This window comes from Phocoena phocoena, chromosome 10 (assembly GCF_963924675.1).
Source record: "Phocoena phocoena chromosome 10, mPhoPho1.1, whole genome shotgun sequence".
Lineage (NCBI taxonomy): Eukaryota > Metazoa > Chordata > Mammalia > Artiodactyla > Phocoenidae > Phocoena > Phocoena phocoena.
In genome coordinates this window covers 4390603-4413552 of record NC_089228.1, presented here as the reverse complement: position 1 = coordinate 4413552, position 22950 = coordinate 4390603, and the positions used below count along the sequence as shown (strand labels likewise).

Genomic DNA, 22950 nt, shown 5'->3' with positions numbered 1-22950 from the left:
AGTGTGAGAACCCACCACACGCCGGCCTCCCTCCAGACTCAAGTTCCTCTGTGTACTTGTCCCGTAGCTGGGAGATTTCTATCTCAATCACTGATTGTTTCACACTTGAAACCACTGAGAGTCTGAGGTCCCCCAGGAGAGAAACTGGCCCCTCCCCTGCTCCCCTCACAGTCCAGCGGGGCTGACAGTCATGTAAACGCTCAACCACCACTCACCGTGTAGCTGTTCTAGAGCCCAACTCAGCTGGCACTGGACTAGAGACACAGAGAAGGAAGCGAATGTTTGGGGGATGTGGGGAGAAGGGCTGGTCAAGGAAGACTTCTGAGAAGGGGGGCTTTTGGAAGGAAGAAGAGAAGCTCCCTAAGCAGACAGAGGGAGGGCAGGGCAGTGAGAACAGCACGTGTGAAGGTATGGCAGTGACTGAGCACGGGAACGACAGCATTTTGACAGGTGTGGCGAAGGGTGTACAAGGGAGCCTGGCTTCTGACAACAGCAAGGCTGGTTGACTTTCACTGAGCATTTACTGCCTGTCAGGTGCTGTTCTGGGTACCTGACAACAGTTAACTCACGACACCCTCCTAACAACCTCCTGAGACTGGTGCCCTTGTTACCTCTATTCCTCAGTGGAGTTAAGGAGGCGGGGACAGCTGGAAGGATTTGCCTGAGGTCACAGGCGGCTGACTTGGGCAGAGACCTTCCCCAGAGGCGTGCTGCCCTTCCTGCCTGACCAGAGAGCCTTTGCAGGACGAACCGGGCCCTGAGTGAGCCCTGCCGTTCTGTCCATGGGCTGGGCTCCCAGGAGCCGCGGGGCGGGCCTGCAGCACCTGCGGGCCCTCAGCCTCCTCTCTCACTGCCCAGGGTGCCGAGGGCAGACGGGCAGGGCGGAGGCTCTGTTATGAGACCTCCGCTCCCTGTCTCCCCTCTCTCACCCGCCCACGTCACTGAAGGTCAAGGCATCCCCTTGCTGTCAGCTCCACCATTTTCTACCCGGCTTCCCTTGGGCAAGACACCAACCTCGCTGCCCTCATCAGCACAATGCCATCCGTGTGACACTGGGCCGTATGAAATGGCTGTTTTTATAGCTCAAAATACAGTTGACTATTGGAAAGTTCACACAGTTCCACCTACTAGCATCCAGTAGGATCAAACAAGACACCCATACAACAACTAAGCATGGCTCCTGGGATGCACAAGCCCTTGACATAAAGTCAGAGGTGTGTCCACGCAGGCAGGAGCCCTGGCAGAGCTCCTCACAGGTATGAATGATGCAGAAGTGAATAAGAAGTGGTTTGTGGCTTAAGAAGCTTGTGGGAGACATGAGACTAGGCATATTACAGAATATGGCCTGAATTAGATCGGGCCCCCAAAGCGTGACTAGTTAGAGGCACACGGGCATGTCTTACACGACTGAACCATGGCGAGGTCTGTAGGGCCAGCGCTGGCAGCTGGGCCAGGGCCCGGGGCGCTGGGGTGTGCCCTACCTTACCTCTCTTTGCCTGCCTGGGGTCTCTCCCTGCCAACAGCTCTCACGAACTTCACACTTACCTGCTCCTATGACCCAAGAACTAGGACTAACCCTCTTTCTGGTCCCAAGCTCGACAGTACCAGGCTATGAGAATACGGCCCCTCCCATGCAGACAGCTTGGCTTAAGTGTGGGGAGGTGTGGTCCTGGAAGGGAGGGTATTGGCAGACAGTCCCTTATGAGTCCACCATCATGTGTGTCTCCTGGCTGCAAGTGACAAAACCCAACTCAAACTACCTTAGCCATAAAGGAAATTTACTGGCTCACAACACTGGGAGGTTCAAGAGATGAATCTGTCTTCAAGCATGGCTGCATCCAGGAGTCAAACTGGCTCATCAAGAACCTGTTTCTCGGGCTTCCCTGGTGGCGCAGTGGTTGGGGGTCCGCCTGCCGATGCGGGGGGCGCGGGTTCGTGCCCCGGTCTGGGAGGATCCCGCGTGCCGCGGAGCGGCTGGGCCCGTGGGCCATGGCCGCTGGGCCTGCGCGTCCGGAGCCTGTCCTCCGCAACGGGAGAGGCCGCAACAGTGAGAGGCCCGCGTAACGCATAAAAAAAAAAAAAAAAAAAAAAAAAAAAAAAAAAAAGAACCTGTTTCTCTCGTCCATGTCTTGGCTTTGCCTCCCTCCCTCTTGACCTCATACTTGGGTAGGCTGTGCTCCTGGCAGCTCTGGGGACAAAGGGTCCTTGTAGGTAGCAAAAGGAGAGGAGTCTCTCTTTCCCAACTCAGCCAGCAAGAGCCTCAGGACCAAGTGTGACTGGCCTGACTTGAATTACTTGTCCAGCTCTTGAGCCAGGATCATGGGATTAGTCCACCTGAATGATGGGGAGCGAGCATGGGGGAGGGTGTTTCGTGAAAAAGAGCTCAGCTACCACGGGAAGCGATGTAGTGTGGCAAAACCACACACAAACCAAAGAAGTCATAGTGAGGTAGGTGCTGTAACAGAGAGGCTCGCAAGGCCGGGGTCACCTGAATGTATGTGGGCAAGTCAGGGCGGGCTTCACAGGGGAGAGGCTGCCTACGTCCTCAAAAGGTTACACACAGAATGACCACGCGACCCAGCAAGTTCACTCGTAGGTGTACACCTCAAAAGAAATGAAAACAGGTCCTCGGACAAGTACATGGACACCTATGTTCACAGCCGAATTATTCACAGTACCCCAAAGGTGGAAACAACCCAAATGGCCATCAACTGAGAAGGGATAAACAAAATGTGGTCTGCCCCTACAAAAGCATATTATTCAGCTTTGGAAAGGAATGAAGTCATGATCCATGCTACAACATGGATGAACCTTGAAAACATTATGCTGAGAAAGAAGCCGGACAAAAGGTCACATTTTGGATGATTACATTTATATGAAACACCCAGAAGAGGCAAATTCATAGAGACAGAGCCCAGGATGGTGGTGGGAGTGTGTGGAAGGGGGAAATGGGGAGCGCCCGCTTATCAGGTATGGGGTTTCCTTTCGGGGTGATGAAGCTGTTTACACTAGACAGAGGCAGTGGTTATACAATATTGTAAATCTACCAAATGCCACTGAGTTGTTCACTTTAAAATGGTTAATTTTATGTTATGTGAATTTCACCTTAATAAAAAAAAAATGACCAGAAAAAAACCCCAAAAAGGACAAATAATGTATGCTACCTGGCATTTGTTCCAAATGGATCCAGTTTGAGGGGAGAGGAGGGCAGGTGTGGATGAGGCAAGATTGACCACAAGTTGGTAACTGTTGATTGGGGTTTATTACCCTATGCATTTATGGCCTATGTTTGAAAAATTCCTTAATAAAGAGTAAAATAAAAGAGTAAGAGGGCTTCCCTGGTGGCATAGTGGTTAAGAATCTGCCTGCCAATGCAGGGGACACGGGTTCGAGCCCTGGCCCAGGAAGATCCCACATGCCACGGAGCAACTAAGCCCGTGAGCCACAACTACTGAGCCCACGTTTTACAACTACTGAAGCCCGCACACCTAGAGCTCGTGCTCTGCAACAAGAGAAACCACTGCGATGAGAAGCCCGCACACCGCAACGAAGAGTAGCTCTCGCTCGCCGCAACTAGAGAGAGCCCGCGTGCAGGAACGAAGACCCAGAGCAGCCAAAAAAAAGAGTGAGAGCTTGCCAGGCAGATAAATAGGGCGGGGGGGGGGGGGTGTCACTGCAAGAAGAGGGAAGAGCACATGCAAAGGAGCAGAGAAGTGAAGCAGTACAAGGCAGGAAGGGAGGAGCGGGGGACGCGTGCGTGAGGACTTGGGCTGAGTCTAAGGTCACATGACTAGTGGGAGGCCAGGCTTCCTTTCTTCCTTCCTCCCTTCCTTCCCTCTCTCTCTCCTTCCTCTCTCTCTCTTTTTTTTTTTTTAATAAAATCTTGGTTTTAAGCAGAAATAGTCTCAAAGCTGCTAGATCAGCAGTCACAAAGTCCAAGCACATATCTTACTTATTGGTGGGGACTCATTCATAAACCAGTTAACCTTACTTTGGATATAATTCTGACGAGTTGGGTTATATGGAATCCCAGCCCACAGTAGATGAAAAGCAGTTTTTAGTGGGGAAATGAAAGGCTTTTAGGTAAGGCAAGCACAGTGGCAATAATGAAATGTGACAGCCACAGCCTGGGTTGGGAAGATATGGATAGGAAAGCTTATGAAAAGAGATATTAGCATAAAAACACATAAAATGCAAATCAAGACCATGAGATACCGCTTCACACCCATAGGATGGGTATAATTAAGAAGTCAGATGATGACAAGTGCCGGTGAGGATGTGCAGACAGCTGGTAGGAATGTAAGATGCGTCAGCCACTTTGGAAACAGTCTGGTAGTTTCTCAAAAGGTTAAACATAGTTCCTGTATGACCCAGCAATTCAACTCCCAGGTATATACCCAAGAGAAATGAGACAAAGGTCCATTCAAAAACTTGTACATGAATGTTCAACACTATTCATAATAGCTAAAGAAATGGAAACAACCCAAACATCCAACAACTGATGAATGGATAAAAATGTATATCCATACAATGCGATATTATTTAGCAGTAAAAAAGAATGAGGTACTGAAACATGCTACCACATAGATGAACGCTGATAACATCCTAAGTGAAAAAAGCCAGTCACAAAGGACCACATATCGTGTGATTCCATTTACATAAAACGTCCAGAATCGGCAAACCTATAGATAGAAAGTAGATTAGTGGTTTCTTAGGGCTGAGAGAATAGGAGAGTGACAGTTAATGGGTGGAGGGTTCCATTTTTAGGTGATGAGAAAGGTCTGGAATTAGTGATGCTGGATGCACAACTGTCAAAGAACAAAAACCACTGAACGGAACACTTTAAACGACTGAATTGAATGGTATCTCATTAAAGCTGGTACTTTCAAAAAAGAGTAAGTACAGTAGTCTGGGTTGTTTTAGTGTAGGGGCAAACAGCATAACATTCCAATTATCCAAGTCAGTGTCTCTGGGCTGGCAACCTGGTCATGACGATTAAATGAACTTCAGCAGGAACGGTTTCATTTATGTTCTGGAAGATACCTAATGAAAACACGTAAGAGAGAACAAAATGCTTCCAGTGCATAAAGAAGTGTGACTGAGGGTCTCTGAGTCCAAATCCGGACTTTGCCATCTACTAGTGAAATGACTTGCCCATAGGATAAAACCCAAACACCTATCTGAGTTTGTTTTCATCTGCAACATGGAAATTACACCATCTCCTCTTCAGAGCAACTGTAAGAATTAGTAAAACAAGTGGCACTGTGCCTGGCACAGACTAGGGATTCAATATGTAGCAATTGTAAAATTCCACTTTTCAAAGAGCACCCATTATGTGCGAGGCACCATTCCAGGCACTTGAGGACACAGCCATGAACACAACAACGTCCTTACCTGTGGTTAAGAAGTCACCAGTAAAATCTATTGTTAGCCCCTCAGCCCAGTGTATGTGCATCCATTAGCCAGCTTTTGTTCTCTATGGCTGGGATGCTCTCTTCTGTTGTTTCTATGGTCAGAGTATCCTTGACACATACTGATTGCCTTTTGGTTTTCCAAACCAACTAAGGAGCCAGAGCTGGCTACAGACAGCCCAAACTCTGGCTACTGAGTCCTTCATCAGGTAAGAATGAGAGACACGATATAGTCTGAAGAGATTCAGATGAGTGAGACAGCTCCCTGCCCTCAAGGAATTCTCAGTCTATTAATAACAATAATTGAGACCATTTGTGGAGCTGGGTGAGGCACCGCACAATTATTTCATTTAATCCTCACAACCGCTCTCTAAGGTATAGTGGTTATTATAATTTATTTTCATCATGGTTTGCTGTACATTTTAATAGAGTCTCAATAACTACTGAAATGAAGTCTTCTAAAAGAATATTCCTTTGGACAGTTTAAGCATTCATTAAGACAGAAGCCTGAATAAATTTGTAAGCACTCTTGTTGTAGAATTTAACGATTCTAATGCCAGAAGTGACATACATTTATATGTATGGAGTGAACTCTGAGCTTCCTATACCCTCACCTCCCAGATCAAATAAAAAGTTTAAGCTCCTTCCAGTATAGGATCAAAAGGCAAAAGATCAAATACCTTGGACAGCATTTCTCAACCAGCCAAGTGACTTGGATGACATGAAAAGGAGGCTACTGGTTCCTTCCAGAAGGGCTATAATTGTCTTTAAACACAGGATGGGTCACTACACCACTCAACACCTTCCTGCAGCCACAGGGTAAACCTTCGGCATGGCATTCAGAATTTTTCGCAACTATTTTTAACTTTGTCCCTGATTCACATGTTCTTCCAGGCACCCTCTCAGCCATCTGAGGCTCTGATCCATTGCTTGACCCACTCACCTCGGCCTTTGTCACCTCCGTGGTTTTGCCAATACTGTTCCTTCAACTTGGAAGGCCCTCCTCACTCATCTTCACTCACCATAAACCCTCCCCCATCCAGCTTTTCACAATTGCCCGGTCAGAACTGCTCCCTCCTCTTCGCTCCCACACATGGCTTCCAGCTCTATTACAACACAGGTTCCTCTCCCCTTGACTGAGCACATCTCCACAGCCTGGTCTGGTACGCAGAGTGGCTCTCAAATACTGCAGGATGAATGAAGGGCTGAGCCGAACAGGTGGTACCAGCTGCTGCAAGCCCACCGCCCCACGTCCTGTCTGGCACTGGGATGGCCATCTGACCACAACGCCTAGAAATCCAGGGTGGCAAGAAAGCCCAACGGGTGGCCCAAACTTGGTCCAGAGCTCCTTCTAAGGTGATCCTAAAGCAAAAGATGTTCTATTACAGTCTGGCATGAGTAACACTGTCATCTCTTTTCCACCTCTCAAGGGACCTGTTATTTTCTTTTTAAAAAGTGTTGATTTTTTAAAGATACACAAATACATTTGTATTAAGAGATTCATACTTTATAGGAGTCAAGCATGAAAGTCCTATTTCACCACCATTCCTCCCACTCCCTTTCCCAGAAGTAATTACTGGGGACAGTTTAATGTGGTTTCATTTCTGTACACTTACATACATATATTTATGCAAACAAACTATTTTGAACACACATAGACAATATACTATTTCACCACTTTTTTTTTTCCATTTAACACACTGATTTACACACGAGGCCGAACAGTTTCTACTGGATGCTTATTGGTGATTCATTTCTTTTTCTGTGAATCTTTTGCCTATTTTCTACCTAGCTGATGGTTTTCTCGGTTTATATTAACTCTTTGTGGACACCCATCTTTTGTTACGTACATTGCACAGACCTGTTTTCCATCACATTCATTTACCATTTCTTAACAGTGTAACTTTGGGCAAGCCACTTAAGTTTCATTTCCTCAGCTAGACAATGAGGATGACAAGGCCTGTGTAAGACCCTGGGGAGAATTAAGTGAGAATTGCATTACAAGTACCAAACATTAAGCCCAGCATTCAGTAAGTACTCAATAAATGTTAGCTACTCTTCATTACCTAGATTTGGGGTCACAAGTTGGCTAGGAGTTTAGTTTAGCTCACGGAGTTTTAAAACACTACAGTTGCACACTTCAGGTGAGGCCAACATTTTCTAGTTGGCCACACACCCATCCCCTGCCTCGCCAGTCTGTTGTCTACACCACAGCTTCTCAGATTTATGTATCCAGCCTTCCACTCTCCAAAGTCTTTAATGGATGACAATAAATCAGGCTTTCAAATGATCAGCTGCGGTGAGGGCTGTTCTGGGTGCCCACTGTGCACTGTGAAACTCTAGGACGTGTCGTTCACAGTGTAGTTTTCTTACGGCCCCTTGGGATTGGCCGGCTTACAACCTGCACATCTGTACATGGCAGCCTGGTCCATATTTCAAGAAGTTTAGGGCATTCTCACAGCGAGTTTAAAAGTTTTCACAAGCAGCATCTCTTATTTTCACATCATCCACAAGGTAGGATCAAGATGGGTGTGATATCTCCAGTTTATAGATGGGGTAGGAGGCACAGAACTAGTAAGCCAGAAGTGTGGCCTAAACATCTCGACATTCAGATTGGGGGTGTGAAGGACCAAGTCATGAGGACCCTGTTTGGTACCCTGTCAAAGGCAAGATTAGGGACTTCCCTGGCGGTCCAGTGGTTGAGACTCTGCGCTTCCACTGCAGGGGCCGCGGGTTCAATCCCTGGTCAGGGAACTAAGATCTTGCATGCCGCAGCGTGGCCAAAAAAAAAAAAGAAAATTACAAAAAGGCAAGATTAGAGCTTCTCGATTTCCAGAGACCTCCCAGAGATCATCAAAGAAAGGCCGTAATAGAAACTACTACATGTATACCAAAACCATAGCTGGAGTTAGGCTAGAAGACAACCCCTTTCATGAATGTAGAACTTCAAACCTCAAATGTTTTATAAAGTAAGTTTTCACTCCCATCATAACATTGGTTTATTAACAAAGCCTTGTAACAATGGACAGGGATTATCACACCCATTGTGGGCATCAGATGCTGAATTTGGGGGGTACTGCCTCTCAAGAACTCTCTCCCAAGAACTCCCTCCAAAGCACTAAAAGGCAGTCCTACCGACCAGCCTGAAGGAACTGTGGCAAAATGCCAGTCTGAAGTGAAGTGTATACAATCCAGGGAGACGGTGACAGCTACCCAGCTATCATCGGTTACAGTTTTAAGATACTGGCTAAACACACACACACACACACACACACACACACACACACACACACACAAACACACACTCACTCACTCACTCACATACTCACAAAGTTTCTAATGCAGAAACTAGTGGAAAGTTTTCAGACTGACAAACTTGTCACCGGAACTGAATATGCAAAAATAAAGAGCAAAACAAACCCGAGTCCAACCACCTCGTTAATAGCTGAGGTCTTTATTTCAATTTGTATGTACAGTAAAAGTGCTGCTGAGAATCTGCAGCAACCAGACAAAACAAAAATGTAATTCTCTCTCAACAATTAGCAGCTTAAGATCTATCAACTACAGTGTTAATGTTCACACGTTCACAAGGGTCACTTCTGTACTTTTCAATTCGTGCAAGTGAGTTTTTATTCTTACACACTTTGATAAAACACACTTACAGTCTAGTAGTCAATCCTACTGAGGGCATCACCCAGCATACACGACACACAGACAGAAATGTTAACTCTTAGAGCCACGTTCAAAATCCCCAGCTTCACGTGGGGGTGGGAACCATAATTTTACCTGTGTCAGTTTTTTGATAATATTTGGTTTTGTTTTGGACGCACATTTTCTGAGGTTGAAAGGCAGCCCCTCACTGGAGCTCACTTGGAATTCAGCATTTCATCTGACTGTACCTCAAAGGAATATGAAATCAGAAACAAAACCAAATACAGCAAAGACCACATGAAAATTATGCTCATTGTTACGACATGGCTAGCAAGGAAGGCTTGATCTGAGTTTTTCTTCGTATCAGATTTTTACCTCAATTGGGTGGAGGGGGTACAGGGGAGAGAGAAAACCCCACCCAGTCAGGCGAGTGTAAAATTTAACCTACTTTTGCTTCTTAAGGAGCCAGTGGAATAGAAAGCCTTCCTTGCTAGGATGCACTGAATATCTTTCCAAAGAACTGAAATTGGAGCAGACAGAAGTGCTGTTCAACTATCATAAAAAAAGGTAAATGTTAGTCACTCTACAACCTGAACAGAGTCACCCAGGCTACCATAGTCAGCCTCACACACCAGCACTAACCAGTAATCCAGGAAGGAATGCTTCATTTCAAATGGAATGCTTGTAGTCTTTAAAAGAGAAGAAGCATTAGAGTGATAAGTTTCCATCCACAGAACTGTTAAACCATTAGAGCGAGGTTATAGAAGAGCTTTGAATAGATAAGAGAACCCAGGAACAGCCACATTGCAAAGAAGCTCAAAGGCAACAGGTATAGGCAGCACAAAGTGGAAGGAAGGCAAGAAAATAGATGCACGGTTACAAACAGCATTAAATGCAGACAACTGTTGGGCCTGGTGAATAATCAAGGGACAAGAGATCTAGAAAGCCATTACCGTGCCTGACCTAGCCTGGAGGTCCTTCCGAGGACATTTTGAGAATGGAGGATGGACAGTCAGCGCGGGCCTGTTTGGCTGGGAGCTCAGGGGGCTTTCCAGAGGTGAAAACCTTCCTTTGACAGAAACTGTCCCAAGGCAAATGGGAACAATTTCAATCCATCTAGCCAGTGACTTCCAGTGCCCACAATACTTCGTAGTCTCTACACAGTTCACGGGACTCAGAAGTTCTGTCTTGGAAAAACTGGAGGATTGTGGCTAAAGCATCTTTCCAGTAACTTTGTGGGACTGTCTTTCCCTCACTAAAGCACAAAATTAGGAAAAACTGTGATAGTTCGACAAGGTCATGGTGTCCTTTGGCACTTCTGCCTAAAGTCACTGCAATACCTTTAGGCAAAGTTAACATTGTAAATACATAGGCTTGAGAACAATTTGTTTTTGGCCTGAACATAAATTGGTTCCAATTATTTTTTTAAAAGAAAAATCACCCCTGTGGTGCCTGCTCTGGGCACTGATTTTGAGAGGTCAACAGAGCTAACAGGTGTACTACAATCATTGGGGGATGGAGTGAAGATTGGGGTACCTGAGTTAAAATATGAAAATGATTACGGAAACAACATGCTGTTTCTGAGAAGGCCAGCCTGCCAAGCCACAGGAGGCTGGAGCTGTCATGTAAGCCATCCTCTCAGACAGACAGGCAGTGTTAACCCAGTTCCAGAAGAATTTCCTGGTATAGGGGAGATGGGCAGGGCATGCTTTGCTACTCTTTTCAGGGCAAAGTATGTGCCCCTTGCTCATCACCTGGTTGCACAGAACAGAGGCCAAGAGGCAACAACATTTGTGATTCAATACTATGAATACGAAAAGGTTGGCCAAGCTTTCTAGATAGGCTCTAAAAGCCCAAGTTCCGCCAGGATGGTAGAACTGGTTATAGGATGGCGAAGAAGGCTCAGTCCATTTTTCTAAACTGTCTATAAAGGTCCACTGAGCATAGTTATGTTAACAAGTCAGTTTAGATGAAGAGGACGCTGACAACATTTTATACCCCAAACGTGAGTCCTTCTAACCTGACATTTGCTTTTCTGCTCTTTAGGGAGAAATCACTTTCAGTTGATTCTCTTGGGCAGACAGAATAAAGCTTTGAAATTAAAGATGCTGGGGCCAAAATGCAGACAGAAGATTCCACATCACTTTGGTTTCAGTAATTAGGGGGTGTTAAAAAATGAACTAAGAAAACACAAGGAATTATTTATGATTCTCATAGTACAGTCTCAATTTTTCCTACAGATAATCCCAGCCCAAAGTCACTGGGTAAACATATTGTTGGGGCGAAAAAAATCTCTACCCTATCACGCTGGCTTGTGGAAACAGCCTCCCCCTCTCCCTGCGCACCCCTTTCCTCTCCAACCAAGCCAAGCCCATAAAGTGGTGGTGTGGGGTGGCAGGACACCAAAAAGCAGTAGCAGCAGCCAGAGGATGGAGTTTAAGCTGGGTCTCAAAACAAGGGTGTCAGAGGGTGGCATTTACAGCAAGTGTTCCTCTACTCAAATTGTTTCAAGACAAGAGGGAGCAGCACACTTAAATATCCACACATTTCTTCATTTAAAAACATCACTTCTTTATTTCAAAGGAAAAAATAAAAGACCCTCCCAACCCTTTCCAAAAAAACCCAATAATAATAATAACAATAATAAAAAATCCTATTAGAAACCATAAGGAAGCACTGAGAGTTTGAGTATTACATTCTTCAAGTATGCTGTTCAGATTTTTTGTTTTTTAAATTGGTGACTATACACATATTTAAAAAAACCTTAAAAGTGCGGCCATGGGATTTGCTTAAAGTTAAGCATTTAGAGGGCTACTTCAAAATACTGTAGTAGGACTGTGCAGTGATCCTCTGGGGCATGATGCCCTCACTTGTGTATCCTAGCAAAGGTTAAGGGACCAGGTTCAAAAGTGATCATACTTCCAGGGTTACCATGAGTGGCCAACTTGGGTGAGAAAGCCAGGGAGATCCATGTGTTCTTCCACGGACAAGGAAAATCCACCCTGAATCCAGAAATTCAGACATGGAATGTGGTAGGACTTCACAGTAAAGTTAGTCTGGGAGGGGGAGAGGTGGTGAGCCCAGACAAGGCAGGGTGTTAGGTTTAACTGGTTTCCCTAATCGGGTTTTCGCATCTTTTTAGTGGATTTTAGTGCAGTCCTTCAAGCCACAATTTAGAATGCCCTTCAGTGTGCTCCAGATTGTTGGTTCATGTTAAAGGACTGTTTAAGATCTGCATCCCAAGGAAAATCATGCTACATAAAAATGATCCAAGATTTTTGCCCAAAAAACTTCTTGGATAAAATCTAAAAAATACTATTGCAATTGCGTCTTTTGAAGAAAAAAACATTATTCTAAATGTAAACAGATTCACTCAACTCTTTTGTTGTTGTAGAAAACTCCAGAGTAGGTAAGTTGCTGTCTAATTCTTCGCCGCATGCACTCGCCAGAGGGTAGGGGAGCACTGCCTTCTTGGGCCGGCATCATCTGGAGGAGGAGAAGAACCGTTCCACGTAGCTGAAGAGGGCATCCCAGTGCTTCCAGAGAAAGGCAATGAAGACCACAAGGAATAAAGTGCTGAACGTCCTGTTGCGAGTCTTCATGAGGGGGACCACGCAGTTGGCTACCGTGGAGACAAAGACCAGGAGGACTGCCATGACCGCCAGGAGGATGTTGATGAGTTTGCCCAGAAGGTTCCGGGCAGTGGCATTCTCCAGCCCTTCCAGCTGTACCACCTGCTGCTGCTGCTGCTGCAACTCCATCTTGGAGATGCGGGTCTGGCACGCCTCCAGGGCCTCCTGCGGGCCAGACAGGGAAGAGTTAAGCTTTCTGCTCACAAGCACTCTGAAGAGCTGACATGCCCCTTGGGCAAGCCAGATGCATCTTGAGCCACGCCAATGATTTAAAATATGCTAGAGCCTCGAATGTGAGAGGCCAAATGCATAACTCACAGTTCAAGTAACTATTATACACCTAAACTGCCTTCCATCGCATTCCTGTGGGACAGCTCACAGGAAGCAGTTGCCACAATTAGATTTGGTCTTGAATATTTTAATAACAAGATCTCAAATATATGATTTTGTTTCTCTTTTCTTCCATTTGAAAATTATTAAGTTGCACAGGACACACATAATTGTTCAACATAAAAACATTTCAAGTAGGACACAAAGGCAGTCTCTCTTGGTATTTTCCTCAGTTCCAGTCCCTGCCCTTGACATAACTCTGTCAATTTGGTGTGTGTTCATCCTTTCACCCGTGTTTAAGTCTATACACATATGTCCCTAGGGATATGCGTGGAATTATTTAAAAATTGTCTGCCTTAATGAAAATAGTATCATACCCTAGGACTGATCCACAGCTTGCTTTTTTCACTTGACAGCGGGTCCTGGAGATCTCTCCGTGTCAACGCGTAGAGGCCCACCTAGTTCTTTTTAACGGCTACCTAGCATTTATAGCTTGGATATGTCACAGTTTATTCAGCCAGTTCCCTACTGGAGAGACATAGGTTATTTCCAACTTTCCCTCTATAACAATGGAGAGGTGAACATTCTTTGGACATCCCTGTACACACTACCTGGTGTTTTTCAAGTTAAATAACTCCCTGACATCAGGGGAAAGGGCTCCCTGCTCTGTCTTCTTAAGAAGAGTTGATCTCTGTGAAGAGGACAGACACTATGCCCAAACACTTGACCTAACATTTCAGGTGATCTGCTCCTCTCAAGGCCATAATCTTGACCCATGAGTTTATATAAAATTTACCATAACACTCAGAGGACAGAACCTATTTCCTTAGCAATGGTCAGATACCCTCCAAAGCTCAGCAGTGGTGGGAGCCCTGGGTTTTTCTGATCTTGGTTTCAGTGGGCCCTGGTTTCCTGGGATTTGAGGTGAAGGCTAGGCAACTTCAGACTGAAGCTAAGCTAGAGAATGGACATACAACAGATACATTCCAGCCCAGAATGACCTTGGGGAAAAAAACTAAAACGTAAGCAGAATTCCGGGGCATGGAGAAGATGGCATCTGGGCAAATGATCTAGACATTCCCTTGATTCTTTGTAATAAAAGTTTCCCGGACCAGTTCCCTTCTCTAAGACTAGTTTATTTCAAGATGCTTTCATGTGAAACCACCAACTGTTTTCTTAGAAATATCTCCCAAATGGGATGAGTAAAAGTTAAATATCGTATTTTCCCAGAGATTAAACTAGAGGAGTATTAGCCTTAAACGTTATTGCCTCATGTGTTATTCTTGTAAACTGCCTGGCAATGCACCTGTAAAAGGTTTGGATTTGGCAGCTAGCACAAAAGCCCCCTTTACCATAGAAGAAGATAGGTAAGATGGCCCTGAGACGTGTCACAGCAGCTCCTGAAGCAGCAACGGACAGACGTAACACATGTGCTTTTCCATGTACTGAGACAACTGTGATCCTAAGAAACATTTCCTAAGAACGCAAGCAAGCATACCACCTCCAAATGGCACAGACTTTTGAGAAATGCACCTCATCTGAAGAGCAGGTGTATTACAGTTGGTATAAGCTTCTCAATATTCTACCCTCTCCATCCTTTTTTCCCCTAGGGAACATTTTTTTTATTGTGGTAAAATACACATAAAATTTACCACTTTAATCATCTTGAAGTGTTTAATTCAGAAGCATTTAGTAAATTCACGTGTTATGCAACCATCACTACTATTAAATTCTAGAACATTTTCATCATCCCCAAAATAAACCCCTACCTTTTACCTATCACTCCCTTCCCCCTTCCCTTAGTTTCTGGCAACCACTAACCTACTTTCTCTCTCCACAGATTTGCTTATTCTAGACATTTCTTATAAATGGAATCATACACTATGTGGCCTTTTGTGACTGGCTTCTTTCACTGAGCATGACGTTTCAAGGTGGATCCATATTGTAGCATGTATCAGTACTTCATCCCTTTTTTCTTTTTTTATCGTGGTAAAATACGTATAACATAAAATTTACCATCTTAACTATTTTTAAGTGTACAGTTCAGTGGTATTAAACATTTATAATGTTGTGCAACCATCACCACCATTTATCTCCATAGCTCTTTCATCTTATAAAATTGAAACTCTGGACCCATTAAACTATAACCCACCCCCCATGCCCCTAATGCCTTAGCCCCTGGAAACCAACATTCTACTTTCTGTCAGCCTTTTGCTTTTACACCTGATCCTTCATGCTAACCTGAATGTCCCGAGCCCGTTCATAGGACTGATACGCAATTTTCTCTTCCATGCTGGCCAATTCCTGCTTCAAGTTCAAGATTTCATTCTGGTGGAGCTCTGTTAGGTCATTTAGTTGTTCTTCTAATCGTTCACATCTAAGAAGGGGGAAAAGTTAAATTTTTTATGCATTCTGTATTTTTCTTGGTATTATTCACATCCAATCCCCAAAATCCATTCTGCAAAGGAAGAAAATAAAAGCACAAAGAAATTAAGTGAGTGGCCTAAGGTAACAGGGCATGCTAGTGGGTACAGCTCTTAGTGCCTGGAATGGACAGCTTGTCACAAGGCCATATCATAGCAGCAACATGGCTCTTCCACATCTCTCAACACACGGTATTTATAGTGAGGCCAGCAGCCCTGATTAGCTTTAAGCATACCCATTATAAAGGAGGCAGTTCTTATTCTGCTCTGAGCAGTACATGGGAGAGGCAAAAACTACAGCAACATTAAGCAGGTCTTATCAGAAGATAAACAGCACATAAATGGAAACTGACCTTCTGGCAATCACCAGTAGCTTATTCCAACACCCGGCAGGTCACTCACCTGTATGTTCAGTATTCAGAGCCCATCATCACTATAGCCAAGCACAGTGTCTGTGACAGTGTCAACAGATATTTACTGAGAGCCTTCTGTGTGCCCGGTATGTTCAAAGTGCTGCGGACACTGTGGTAATAAGCAAGACAGAACGCCTGCCCTCAGTTTACGTTCTGCAGTCGGGGTGGAAGGCAAGAAAACCAAGATGACCGCAGGCATGGATAAGTAAACCAGGAAAGACCAGTATGGGCATATGGCAGAGTGCCCAGCGGCTGACGAAGCTGGAATGGTCAGGGAAGGCCTCTCCCCCATTCAATGCTCTAAACAATGAGAGCTGAAACCTGAGTGATGACATGAATAAGCCCCGTGAAGCTCTGAGGGGAAGAGTATCTTAAAGCAGAAGGAATTGCAAGTATAAAGGTCTCAAGATGGGAATTAGCTTGACAGGAAGTAGGGACAGTGTGGCTGCAGGTGAGTAAAAAACTGAGAATGCAGGGAGATAAGGTTACTCGGGAGGAAGGATCATTTTGTTCATCTTGCACCTCTAGCATTTAGTACCACATATGAAAAGGTTTATTCTACATAAAGATGGGACCTGGGCAGGGCATCTAAGGACCAGTAGGATTGGAACAGTTTTAAAGGACGAGATCAGAAATTCCGGGTGGAAAAAGAACACAGGTAAAGGACAGGAGGTGGAAATGTATAGGCTAACTGGAACAGTAGACCTAAGTTGGAGAAAAAAAAGGAAATCTGCCCGTAAAAGGTAGATAGGGGAGTGGGGATTCTGGAATAGACAGTACAAGGGCCCAAAGCACACTGCTGGATGGGGGTGGAGTGCGGTGTGGTGACATGATGAACACGGTGTTTTAAGAAACTGGGTTGTCTGCTAGTGGTGAAGCTTGGGGCAGGTTGCGGGTGGAGTTCAAGGAACCAAAAAAGGAGCTAAGTAGGTAGGAGAAAGGTTGACGACTACATACTAAGAAGCCTAGAAAGGAAAGAATAAAAACAGGTCTAGCTTAGGGCTACTAGAATGGAAGTGTCTCAGTCAGACAGAGGGCTCATCCAAACAGGAGAATATACACAGTTGGGGTTCCACATCCTGCAGGTTCCACCAACCTCGGAATGAAAATATTTAGAAAAAAAAAAATTCCACCAAGTTCCAAAATGCAAAACTTGAGTTTGCTGTGCGCCAGCAAATATTTACATAGCATTTCCATTGTATTAGGTATTATATGTACTCTAGAGGTGATTTAAAGTATGTGGGAGGATGTGCACAGGTTATATAAGGGACTTGAGCATCTGCAGATTTTGGTATCCGTGGGGGTGGAGTAGGGGGAATGTGTGTCCCGGAACCAATGCCCCGCAGATGCTACCGCTGAGTGCTGCCCAGGCAAGCACGCACCTAACACTAGTATGTGAGTCTCAGCAGACTTTGTATTAAAAAAATAAAAATGTCAGAACAAACTCAAACATTTAAAACGACCCTCCCTTTTCCTCTTGTTTTTAACCACATGTATAGTACACAAACTTTTAAGGAATACATGCAAGTTCTCTGTTCAAGGTAATTTTTATGTGGTGGCATCACCAACATTCTCCCTTCTAATAATTGTATAATGAATAATTATATTCATTTATACCCTAAACTCCATTCCTTCTCTATGAAACAAGGATTTTAAAAAGAGGTGCAGCTGGCCCTTTTTACTATGTTACTGAATCCTATTTAGTTCTCCTGTGTCCTTGATAAGAATCTTTGTGCTGCTTTCTTTCCCACTGAAACTGTCACTAAAGTGACTGAACAATTGATCAGAAAGGTTTCCACTTTTTGTCCGTAACTAGGGCGGATTCTCTGTGACTCTGCCTTTTCACTTTATCTGTGACCCTGGGCATGCTCAGATGCCACCTCTGGAGTTGATTTTCCACCAAATTTTAAGTTCAACAAATGCCACAAGATTATGTTAATATATTGCCTTTTTATGATTGTCCTATTAAGCTCATTGTTTGTGGTGTTTTCAGTGTTCGATGATTTCGTTATTCTTTCTCCTCACCACAGAGGGGCGAGACACTTTTTAAAAGTGGTGCTCCATTGTGTCAGTCCCTTGGGATTTAAGGGAAGGGCTGGGCCTGGCAACAAAGAACTGTCCTAAGCTAAGGACTGATGTGGGGTGGCAGGGAGGGGAGCCTGGTGGTAGTGGCAACCAGCCTGCATGCTGATGAAAGCAGACCCAGATGACATCTTTGGCATGTGTTCCATAGGCTACCACCTCAACCCCTTAGCCCACAAATTGTATAGTCTTTCAGGCCTTTCAGGAATGTTGGAGAATCTTATTTGATATTAAACATGGCTCACAAATACCATTAGAACAAATTAAAAAGTAATAGCAGCAGCTACCATTTATTCAGTGCCTCCTATGTAAATTAACTTCCACAACCCCAAGAAGGGAGTAGGTATTATCTTCACTTTACAGATGAGGAAGCTGTAGCTCAGAGAGGTAAAGAGACTTGCCCAAGGGCACACAGAAATTAAGCAGGGGAGCAAAGATTTGAATCCAGGTTGGTTTGACTTTAAACCCAAAGTTCTTAACCTCTGTGCTATGATGCCACTTTGAAACAATTCAAGAAGCCCAGATAAACTAATTCCCTTCATAAGTAAGAAATGTGAGTCAGGTCTAAAGCTGATCCAAATCACATAGCCACAAAGGGGCCTGGACAGTACTACACTGATGTGATGGTTTGAAGCTCTATGTCAAGGTGGAGTCAATGGGAGGAGGAGTGTAAAAAAAAGATTATGGACCTAGAATAAGAAAGAAGATAATAACAAGTGTCGGTGAGGATGTGGAGATTTCGAACCCTGGTATACTGCTGGTGCAACTGTTCTGGAAAACAAATTCGGCAGCTCCTCAAAGAGCTAAACATAGAGTTACCATATGCTTCAGAAATCCCACTCCAGGCATACACCAAAGAGAAATGAAGACTTATTTCCACTCAAAATTTGTACACAAATGTTCATAGGAGCATTATTTATAATGGCCCCAAAGTGGAAACAACTATCAACTGGCGAGTGGATATATAAAGTGTGGTCTATTCATACAATGCAGTATCATTTGGAAAGAAAAAGAAACGAAGTAATGACACATGCTACAATATGGATGAGCCTTGAAAATACTATGTTAAGTGAGGCATGCCAGTAAGAAAGACCTGAGAAATGTATGATTCCATGTATATGAAATATTCAAAATAGGCAAATCTATAGAGATAGAAAGATTAATGGTTGCCAAGGGCTGGGGCAGGACTGAGAAGATTGGAGACTGATGAAAATGTCCTAAATAGATTATGGTGATGGTTGCATGTATCTATGAATATCCTAAAACAATTGATTTGCGTATCTCAATAAAGCTGTTAAGAAAAATTATGGATGCCTGTAGTTTACTTTGAAATGCATCAAAAAAATACAACAGATAAAGGATGGACAGATGGAAAGATATACAATAAGACAATATTGTAAAATGTAGAATCTAAGAGGTGGGTGTATGGATGTTCACTGTACAATTTTTTTCAAGTCTGCAGTGTGTTTGAAAATTTTATAATAAACATTGGGAAAAAATGATTATAGGTATTATAGCCAGGAGCACTTGGGTTTGATTCCTGGTTCTACCTCTCAAAGTTGCATAGCAAGTTCCTTCATCTATAAACTGAGAGTAATAATCTCTACCTTGTACATGCATTTGAGTACACAGGAGGTGTTAAAAAATGTCTCTCTCCTTTCCATCTTCACAGTCTACTAAGAACACACTGGCCCTTTCGAAAATGTTTCTACTGCATAATGAAGAAGGCATCGCGTGAGTACGTGCTCCCTGAAAGGAATTCATGGGCAATTTGAAAACCTTTTTAGCTAACCAAATATTTCCTGTGGTGACTGACTCATGGCCTTAGTCTCATCTTAGGCTCATCGGCAGTCCACATCACTGTGCTAACTACAAAATAAATCCAATATCTCACACCCTGTTTTACATGTCTCTAAGATGATCACTATTTCACATACCTCCCCCTTCCCCTTTAGAGTTGTTAAAATCAGTAGGTTACAAAGAGAAATACACCACAAACAGTTAAAGTATTGTTTGAAAGATAAAAATAAGTTCACTGACTATAAAGAATCTTAAATTCTGGGGATGAGAAAAAGCCTACTTAAATCTCTTTCCATCAAGGAACTATTTCTACAACATCCCTGACAAGCAATCTCTCTGTGAACACCTCTAGTGGCAGGGTATGGTTTTTCCTAAGGCAGTTGTTTTCACTGCTAGATAGATACAGCTATCCATCTAAAACTGAACTAAAACCTAGCGACTCATAACTCTCACCTCAAGCCCCCTCTCTCATCTACATTACCTGTGATACCTGCATTCAGCAATAGGAGATAGTTCCCTATGGATTTCCACACAACTAATCCCTAAAGTCCTGACCGCACACGCATCTGTCAGTATCTTTTTTTTTTTTTTTTTGTGGTACGCGGGCCTCTCACTGTTGTGGCCTCTCCTGTTGCGGAGCACAGGCTCCGGTCGCGCAGGCTCAGCGGCCATGGCTCACGGGCCCAACCGCTCCGCGGCACGTGGGATCCTCCCAGACCAGGGCACGAACCCACGTCCCCTGCATCGGCAGGCGGACTCTCAACTACTGCGCCACCAGAGAAGCCCTGTCAGTATCATTTTTGAACTCAGGCTGCTGACTGGATTCTTTCAACTCATCTCTCTTGCCTTATGTTATTTGTAAAGATAAGCCTGTCTTCTATTCCACTTGTCTTCATCCTGGGTGAAGACACAAAAGGCAGGAGTTAAGGGCAAGGCCACTCAGAGCTTAGAGTTTGCTGCTAGAGAGTACCTCAGCTCCTAAGCCTGGTAATTGTCCTTGCTAGGGTGATATACATTTTGTTGTATATCATAAAAGGTCAGGTGAGAAGAAGAAAGAATAAGTCAGCCTATTTTGTAATTTTTGCCTAGGGCTCAGGAATTTCATACATAAACCTCTAATTGAAAAGCAAAATCGCATTTGCATTTGTGTTTTATTTATCCTCATGCTCTTGTGAGCACCCATCAATTTAAGGGGACAGGAATAAAGTGAACAGAAACTTGCCAGGTGGCAAGTGACAGGCAGATTAGGGTATAAGAAATGTTTTTGCTCCCAAACTTTTAACACTTTAACATTCCTTTGAAATGCAACCCTTGAATCCTATATTCTCTTCCAGAATTTTAGATCCAAATTGATGTAGACATTAAGAATTTTCAATACATATAATTTTAAGTCCCCACTTAATTAGATTTACCAACACGCTTTATTGATTTCTTTCACCAATGGTGTGAGTTCATGTTTTTTCTTCTTGAAATATATCCTGTAGTATTTCTTTCAGCAAGGTTTTATAAGAGGTAATTTTTATCTACATGAGTCTGAAAGTGTCTTGATTTTATCCTCTTCCTTGAATAATGAATCAGGTGGACAGAGCAGCCTAGATGTAGTTATTCTTCCCTAGCACTTGGAAGGTATCATTCTGTTGTTCTCTGGCAGTATAGTGTCTCATTTATTTCGTCTGTTTCACAGTGGGTTTCTTTCATCAACTAGATTTCCTTGTGACATTTGCAGCTTCTGTTTGAGAGTATTTTATGGAGTTCCCTCCCGCATGTATCTCTTTCAGGTTCCTTTTTGGGCTGTTTCATGGCTTTGGGTTGTGACAAAACACGTTTTGGATACTTACACCTATGAACAGCTAAGATGATTTATTAAATAACACCTGAGGCTGCCCCTCAGATTTTTTAACCCATTTGTGAAAGGAGAAATTCTATAATTATTTAACGCTATGCATAAGTATGTAATACTATACATAAATAATGGAGTACTTGCAAAAGTCCTCAGCACTTGTTTCTAACTCTTGAAGCTTATAAACCAATGTTTGTCATATAATGGTCATTAACATGTCACAGATTCTGGAAACCATTTTAGGACCGAATTTTGTTCACTCCACGGTATATCTAAAGGCTCTCCACCTTCACTGCTTCTGCTTTGCACCTTCTTTTGACTTAGGGATGTTTTTATGCTGTGTTATGCAGTTTGTACCAGCCGATGTATCAGCTCATCCAGGTTTTGGACTCAAATCCTGGCTCTGCGACACACTGGTGTGAGTGACCCTGTTCATCTGTTAAGAAGAAATCTATCTACTCCAAAGGGCAACTGTGTGGATTACATAGGAGGTAGATGCCTGGCAAAAAAGGCTACAACCCCTAGGTGAGGTGGTTCAAAGGCACCGCTTGTCGACTGCCATGTGATCCCAAGTACTACTATATGGCTCCACTGTTCACGGCTTCCTGCTTCTGACTTTTTCCTCTAATCCTTCATTTCTTCATCTATCTCCACATTCTCAATTTCATATATTCTGGAATTTTCATTGTTTCCAGTATATTCGTGTTGTTTTTTCTATGACATCACACAAATGGGTTTACTGGGCACACATTCTGTCCTTCTCAACTCTGGGCACAAGCCTCTTCTTACTTCCTCACCAGCAGGGCCAGCACAAGCATACAAATGGCTCCTGCCATTATCTGGCTCAAGTCTGCCAGATAATTCAACTAGTTCCATTCACTGGCCTGTTCCAAGCTGTCCTTTAAATTGATAAAAACCTCCTATCTACCTTCCTTTCATGGCATGTGTTTTGTATGTGTGTGAGGGAAAGTCTCTTAAATAAATTTTAGCTGATCTTTGCAAATCTTCAGAAAGAGTTGAGTAGAAAGTGCTAATCCCTACCATGGATTACCATACCCTTGTAGAAAATGAAGTCTTTCAGAAGTTGAACAATTTACTCACAGTTACGTGGGAATTAACAGCAAGATCTCCTCAAGCTGAGTCTTCCTAAATGGGAAAAACTCCAATGGGGTAATTATCGCTCCCAAAGATAGCACTTTATTAGCAAATAGTTAAATAGCAAAGTAGCATTTCGGTAAGTAAAATGAGCTCCATTTTCCCACAGATGAAACACAAACAAGTTAGGAGACTTGCTGAGGTGACACAAAGCTGCAGAACTCAGGGGTGAAGCAAAACCCACAAAGGGTCCAGATGAAACAGCCCCATTAA

The 22950-nt window shown here is 43.8% G+C and overlaps 1 protein-coding gene across 3 annotated transcripts in view; it reads right to left on the bottom strand.

Moving 5' to 3' along the window:
- Nucleotides 1-11612: 11612 nt before the first annotated feature.
- TMCC1 (transmembrane and coiled-coil domain family 1) overlaps nucleotides 11613-22950 on the bottom strand; it is a 157083-nt gene continuing 145745 nt past the window's right edge. For 2 of the 3 annotated variants that reach the window (XM_065885057.1, XM_065885059.1), the window contains exons 3-4: nucleotides 15266-15401; nucleotides 11613-12859 (exon numbers count right to left, since the gene is read on the bottom strand). In XM_065885057.1, coding sequence (XP_065741129.1) covers nucleotides 12545-12859; nucleotides 15266-15401 — 451 coding nt within the window. In that variant the 3' untranslated portion in view covers nucleotides 11613-12544. The remainder of the gene's footprint in view (nucleotides 12860-15265; nucleotides 15402-22950) is intronic. The other variant, XM_065885058.1, reaches the window with a different exon arrangement.